The sequence below is a fragment of the Chelon labrosus genome, assembly GCF_963514085.1.
Source record: "Chelon labrosus genome assembly, chromosome: 22".
NCBI classification, from domain to species: Eukaryota; Metazoa; Chordata; class Actinopteri; order Mugiliformes; family Mugilidae; genus Chelon; species Chelon labrosus.
In genome coordinates, this window is record NC_140355.1 from 19,374,231 (window position 1) to 19,381,877 (window position 7,647).

Consider the following 7,647-nt stretch of genomic DNA (forward strand, 5'->3'; position numbering starts at 1 on the left):
ATCGGGGCTTAAGCTCCAATTGCCGCGGAGCCCCTTCTTCAGTTTCCATTCCCTCATTAAGCTGCCAAACAAGAAAAAGAAAAAAAAGAAAAAAGTAAAATCACTGAGTGGACAAGTGGAGATGGTTTGAGCTGCTACTCCCTCTTGTGGACACTTTCTATATTGTTCATCTTTGCCTCAATACATTTTCCTTTTCAACCAACTTATACTATAATGACATGAATAAACGCCGATCCTGCCTCAGTTGCCTTCTCATATTTCACATGTATTCATGGCTCAAATATTGAATATTCATTTAGATTCTGTCCTGCCTTACCACGGTGTAGTTCACCACTGCTTTAAAGCTAATGTAGGACACTGGTTAATACTAACACCGTCATCAACAGCAGCCAGGTCACTTGGTCACATTGATGTGTCCGCTAAAAATACCTTCTTAGAAAAGCAGCTTGTGGGCTATTTTAAACTAATCTCAGTAGATATCCATTCTCGTTACTCCTAAGGAGTTCCAACACATTTAAGTACCTTTAATTGTCCTTGTTATAAGTTTTCTTTTGAACTTAACTGAGGAAATAACGTGATATATTAATACCTTTTTATTGTACTCTCTGTCTTTCAGTTCATTCCCATGCCAGTGCTCTATGGTGTGTTCCTCTACATGGGTGTAGCGTCACTCAATGGTGTCCAGGTGAGTCAGTCTGGCCTGTCTGCTAATTGTCTGCTAACTGGAGCATGAAATACATTTATTATTGCAGTGCCGAACTGGACAACTGATGAGTATGTGTAGAAACTATTTTTCAAGGTGCATTAAACTGCCAACAAATCAAATGCGATTAAAAATTAAAATTCCGAACACCTGATGAACAGCACATGAATGGGGATGCTAATGTTGGCTTAACCATGTCTGGTGACCTTTCACAACATGTAAACAAAGCTGCTGGTGTCTAGCTAGCAGCTAATGCACAAAAATGCACGGAAAGCTTCCACTGGCTTGTTAGAAACTAAGACAAATTATGTGGGCAAAACAAGCAGCAGGTAGCTAGCAATTTATACAAAATGCATAGCTACAAAGCTACCGATGGCTAGCCAGTGACCATGACAAACAATGTAAACTGCGAACTATTGCCAGTTTTGCTCAGATGCTAAATCTATCCAAAACTAGCTGTGGTGACACATCCTCCGCAACATATGAGTGAAGCTAATTGTGGCTAGCTAGCAGGTCAAACACAAAGTGTGGTTAGCCAGTGGCTGAGACAAACAGTGTGAGGGAAACCAACGGCTTGCTAGCAGCACAGCAATCAATGGCTAGCAAGAAGCTAATACAAAGTATGTCAGCAAAACTACCTATAGGTAGCTAGCAGGACACAAAATGTAGAGGCTGTGTTAAACATTAGCTCGTCACTGGTAGTACAACATGTAAACAAAGCTACTGGTGGCTAGCTAGCAGCTAGGACACAAAATGTAGAGGCTGTGTTAATCATTAGTTAGCCACTGGTAGTTTGTATATAACATGTAAACAAAGCTACTGGTGGCTAGCTAGCAGCTTAAACAAAAAGATATTTGTAGCTACTGTTGGAGGTTAAACGTCTCCCCACACTTCTATCCTGTGTGTCTTGTGAATTTATGCTTCAAAAGCAGAAACACAAAACTGAAATAAAACCACTAACGAGCTGCTAAGATTGCAAACAAGCAGACTTGTTGAAGTTTATTTTGCAATTGGTAGCATATTAGCATTAAGTACTGGTACCAAAAAGTAACCACACTGCTGTGATTCATAACTGATCTGTACGTGCCTCTCACTATATTGACCATAAAGATAATAACTCGTATGAAACTGAACATGGCTGCATCGTCTCTTGACCTTCCTGTCTGTTTTGTCAGTTTATGGATCGCCTGCAGCTACTCTTAATGCCCGCCAAGCACCAGCCCGACCTGATCTACCTGCGGCACGTCCCCCAGAGACGCATCCACCTCTTCACCTTCATCCAGGTCCTGTGCTTGGCCCTCCTCTGGATCCTTAAGTCCACCGTGGCTGCCATCATTTTCCCTGTCATGGTGAGAGAAACAGCCAATGTTTCTTAACAGAAAAAGCGCAGACGTCGATATTTGGGGCAAGAAAAATAAATAGCTTTTCTGCTTTTTATAGATTTTGGCTTTGGTCGCTGTCCGCAAGGCCATGGACTACGTGTTCTCCCAGCACGACCTCAGCTACCTGGACGACGTCATCCCGGAGAAAGACAAGAAGAAGAAGGAGGATGAGAAGAAGAAGAAAAACAAGAAGAAGGGAAGCATCGACAGTGAAATCGACTTTGTGAGTAAACAACGGTTGCCGTGGTACTTTGTCACGTGTCCATTGTTCCTGGAGTAGATCCTCACCTTAAAAAAATAAAAAAAACTCTCCATGTTAATGTTCTCCCTCCGTCCTCCCACAGTCTGACTACCCCTACCATGAAAATGTCCCCACTATAAAAATCTCTATGGATATGATGGAACAGGAGCCCATGTTGGGGGATAAATCTTTGGATAGTGAGTACTAGCCAGGGTCTGCTTTGCTGTAGCTGCAACAGCTGCTTGAACTTTCCTTCGAAACTTGATACTCACACTTTTCCTCCTACACTATCCCTTTTACATGTACCTTTTAGAACATTCATACCTCCAAATATCTGTTTTCTTTTTTTTTTTATCAGTTCTTAGTACTAAAGGCAGCTCTGATGTGCTTGCTTTCTTTTACGTTTTTCCTGCTGCTCCTATTTAAAATGTATGAGTAGTGTTTGAAGTACGTTTCTAATGTTTGTTTTGTTTTTGCTTTTTCTTCCAGGACATTCGCAAACTTTCCTTAACCCGCATTCACCGTGCTGAGCACTACTTTGAGCCGCCCACTGTGGCCGAGTAAGTAGCACGCGTGCCAGCTGGCATTCTCATCACCTACTGCTTCTTCTTCATCATCTTCTGCACAAGTAATTAATGCCGTATGATTTTTTTTTTTTCTTTTTTCTTTATTTTTTGACTCGCGTTTCCTTTGTGTCTCTCGCCCATTCAGTCTTGACAAAGGCTCGTACTTTAAAGGTTTGCCTCAGATTCGAATAGGCCTGGGCTCTGAGGATAACGGTTTCTACTGGAAGAAGGGCTCTGAAACTGATCTGTGAAAGACTTGTCCAAAGATGAAGCACGACACATGCAAACATAGCCATCCTCTTTTGTGCTATAGCGCCACTTCATGACTGTATGCTTTTTTCTTTTTCTTTTTTTTTTTTTTTTAAATGTTCCTCATGTGAGGATTTAAATCCCAATTGCTGGAAGTACTTAACAGTGAAACACTTTTGATGGTACTGAATTTTAAGATTTGAATGTTCACCTAGCAGAAAACCAAAAAAGGGCTACACAAGCTCATCTGAATGCAGTTTTTATGGGACATCATGTGTATGCTAATAGAAAGATTTAAAAAAAAAAAAAAAAAAAAAAGATTGTAGAATAAACATAGCTTTATACTATAGCACATATTTGGAGGACTTTCCCGCTGTTTTCATAGATTTCTTTTAGTACAGTTTTTATTTCTAAGGTTTTAAGTCATAACTACTGGAATCTTGAGATTCAGCCGGAGTGGAGGTACTTGCATTTGGGGGCGAACAAAGGGGCGCCCTCCTTTACTTGTAGTGAACAAAAGGGCTACAAAAGGTCATCTATGCACAGTCACGAGCGGACCTTAATCTCGTATTTATGGACGTATTAATTATTTATCATGCATCCGTGTAAGGACTGCGTGTTCACAAACACATCCAGAAGATCATGTTTGTTCCGGGTTTCTTTGTAACCCCATCCGCCCCCTTTTTTCTGTATTTATTATATTTAAACGCACGGCAAAATAACTTGCTGGTTGAATTTTAAGTACGGCTTCACCATTTTAACGCCGCCCCGTGTCTGTGGAAAATCTGAGGTATGCTTTCTGTGGTTCTGTTTCCACTCGGCTGTCTTTTCCCTGTTTTAAGGAGTTATAGATGTTTTATACCTGTATGTAGCTCTACCTCTTATTTTCTGTAGGTGCCAGGCATTATAAATGTATATACACATATATATGAATAACATCTATCGTGCAATGATTCGTGATCAAACACTGATTTTATTTTTTAAACTGGCACTGCGTGAGATCTCTGGCGCCTTGCTTTCCTTTCTCGTGTTTTGTTTGTTCGTCGCCGCAGCGAAATCGTTTTGCAATGTTTCAAAGGGCTACTCCAATGCGAAAAGCTTTTTATTTCAACGACCAGAATTTGGTGTTGTCTTTTAAAAACATCTTGGTGTTTTCAAATGCCGACGCCTGAGGGCCGAGAAGTATTTTAACCTCACGAACGCAGTTCAGTGTCACTCGACCCCGAAAAACTATGTATTTAAAATGTGATCATATTCAAAAGCTATTAATGTGATAAATTCTCAGTCTTCGAATACATTTTGTGTTTTGTTTTGTTTTTTGTCAATGCAAATCAACAATTTAATCACTGTGAGAGAAACGATATCGTGACTTCCTGTCTGGGAGGAACTACTGCTTTTTCTGAGACGAAATGCATTATTATAAACTGCATTCAAACACGGTTTGATGGTGAAGTAAATGCAAGAATCTGTAGTCGAATGACATGATCATGGTGTTTCTTTTTGCCGATTGAATTATACAATCTAATATATTGTGCATATCTGAGTGTAGTGAATCTCAATCATTTGAAAAATCCGGAAAAGGACACGCACGGGCCGTCTCGTAGAGCAAATAGGGGGCTTTAGTTCACGCTTTCTCAATCGAGCCGATACGCTGTCATAATGTGAAGCACAAGACTGTTAAGGTTGATTCAGAAGCCTCGTTGTCTTCCACTCTCTTCTGTGATGTCTGTATATCTTGACCTTTTTTTTTTTTTTTTTTTGTTTGACTCTCGGGTTTGTGATTCCGCAATCAGTGTAATATTTTTGATGTTCAAAACTCTGACACCAATTTTATACAATCATCTTATGTGCTCAAATAACCGTCGGTTACTCAGAAGGAAGAAAATGTCAGTGTTTTTTTTTCTTTTTTTTTTTATGAAGTAGTGTTTTAAATGAGCAATAAAACCAAAAATGATTCTTAAATATGATTGCTGTGGTGTCGTTTTTTTTTTTTATTACTATAAAAGTCTGCAGAAATGTTGTGTTTTACTTAAAATATGTCTTTTCCAACCAAAGAGCTCTGCTTTTTCTTTGTCCGCAACATTTCCATCGTGACTCCGCTGTATTATCCACAGTCTTCAGATAATGAGGATTACCACAAAGTTTGATCACTTTATATCCTCCGTCACCAGCTGAAAGTTCCTCCTGACGAGCCAGTTAAGGTCAAACAAGTTAATAAAATCCATGACAAGCTTTTAAACATCACAAAATTGAAAGAAATACTAATTTCCTTGTGTCATTTTTATACCATTTACCTGCAGCAAGACTAATGATGTCTTCTTGCTGCAGGAGTTGGAATAAAAATGAAGAAAACATGAACTTTAATGTAATAACGCTAAGACCTATGAGTGTTGACCGACTGGATATGCATACTGTACAACAGAAAGGACAATTAAGGGATTTCAAAGTGTTCACAGAGAGCCTATACGGCGTTATACAGTAAATTTAATGCATGGCATGGAGCATTTTGAAAGGGATGCACTGAGTTTAGGGTCAGAGCTAAGCTGCAGATACCACATCGCATCAGTGCTCAGCCTGACAGCACAGATAAAACGGGAAAGCTGCATATTTTCCGCGATCATAGGACTTGGTTCGACTGTAATGACACAAATTGGCTCATTACCATGAGTTCACTGTGCTCTTTTCATTGCCAAGAGGAAAGATGTGTAATAATTAAGTCCTGCTCTGGTGCTGGAGAGAACATCTATTTTTTTTTTGTTTTTTCTGCTCTGGTTACTGGATGAGCTGAATGTGAGTGATCCTCATCATCAAAGCTGGATTATCAGACGAAGAACGTGGCACAGCGTCCGGGGAAAAACAACCTGGAACTTAACGCTGCGGCACAATTGTTCTCTCAGCTGTCTCATTGTGATTACAGGATACGCAGCATTTTATTAAACGGCTTCAGCAAATACACATAAATATTTATGGTGTTAAATCGGAGCCATGCTGTGGCTCAAGGGGGCAGTAGTGCCTTGGAGGTGGAAAAGACAAACCCAAACAGGAAAATATGAGGATCAGCTCAAAACTGAGTCGATTATACAGAGACTGTCAAGGCTAAAATATGTCTGCATTAGAGTGTTTGTGATTCATGTTTGGGGTTTGCATTCTCAGCAAAAATACGTGTGCATGGGGGCCACCATCTGCACCTCTAGTGATCTAAACTTATAAAACGCTTATTGATCAGCTGCCAGCATTAGTATCATGTCATCACATTTGTATGTCTAATAAATTAGCTTTTTATTCTCTCGTCTCTAACTGTGTTTCATCTGCTTTCGTTCTGTCTCTCTACCCGGTCGTCCCGGGGCGGGCGAGGGTTGACAGGGACGTTTATTTAGCAACGTCTCCCTCCGTTTTTAATTTTCAGTTTTTTTTTTAACGCCATATGAATAAATGAAACTAAAAAATGTAACTGATGGAAAATGTGCTGCCCTTTTTAAGCACACTAATTGGTTTGCAACTTTCTAATGAGGCCCTTAATCTAAAGTTACACAGTATAGGGATAGTGTTCATTTGTAATTGAGCAGGTCTGCAGTTTTAAATGCTAATTAGCTGCTAATGGAATAGGAGGTCAGGTTTCAGGCATATAAGCGTGACGTGCAACCACACCTGCAGGGTAGTCTGGTCAGATCAGCAGTTGCGGCCTCATGAAAAGTACAAAGTTGACGATGTTAAAACCTGCAGTTCAGACGAGGATTTAAAGAGAGATTCTACGTCTGGTTTCTCACACTGACAGTTTCAGCTCTCTTAATGAACTGACAGTACACCCGCTGGCTCTCGGCACACGCTGTACATCCCTCCCATGACACGGCCTCAGAGGTTCCTAACAATGTCCTGTGATTGCTTGTCCAGACTTTGATCTCCGTGTCATTTCTCAGTCAAGAGGAGCCGTTTTCTCCCCACCCTTGAATATAATGTATCAGGTCCAATAGGGTCAAGAATTATATTTATTTTATTAGCAGCCTCTCACTTAATAAAATCTATACTCGCTATATGATTAAACTGATGGATTTATTCACGTCACGTTGCGCCTGCTAATTAATAATCCTCTGTTCTAACTCTCAAGTGTTGCAGCAGCAGCAGCAGGCGGCGCGACGCTGGTCCACAGAACAAAGTGTGCAGAACGGGCTCAAGTAGCTTAACTCTTCTCCGTCTCACTGTGTGATCTGTTGACAACAAGAGCGCCATGCAATTATGCCACCATTACAACGTGTAAAGGAAAACAAACGCATTGCCGGGACAAGTTAAAGCCAAATGTAACGTGTGAAAGAAGCATGTTACAATTAGTCCTCATAAAACGAGGAGAGGGACTTTTGGGGCGACAGTTTAATAATACGGCAAACAGAGCAGGAAACACCGCTGCAGCAGATTTTCTTTATTTCTGACACGTGAAGCCTGTAATTATTGTTCTATTTAAACTCACAATGGAGCAAGTTGTTAACCCAGATGTTGATAGTAATTTCCAGT

At 40.3% G+C, this 7,647-nt stretch overlaps 1 protein-coding gene across 2 annotated transcripts in view; it reads left to right on the top strand.

The window, feature by feature from the left end:
- LOC311507745 (electrogenic sodium bicarbonate cotransporter 1-like) overlaps positions 1–5,092 on the top strand; it is a 30,950-nt gene extending 25,858 nt beyond the window's left edge. Inside the window, exons 21-26 of one of the 2 annotated variants that reach the window (XM_084572221.1) lie at positions 617–685; positions 1,879–2,052; positions 2,144–2,308; positions 2,430–2,523; positions 2,816–2,886; positions 3,038–5,092. In XM_084572221.1, the coding sequence (XP_084428347.1) occupies positions 617–685; positions 1,879–2,052; positions 2,144–2,308; positions 2,430–2,523; positions 2,816–2,856 (543 nt within the window). In that variant the 3' untranslated portion in view covers positions 2,857–2,886; positions 3,038–5,092. The remainder of the gene's footprint in view (positions 1–616; positions 686–1,878; positions 2,053–2,143; positions 2,309–2,429; positions 2,524–2,815; positions 2,887–3,037) is intronic. The other variant, XM_084572222.1, reaches the window with a different exon arrangement.
- The last annotated feature ends 2,555 nt before the right edge of the window (positions 5,093–7,647 follow it).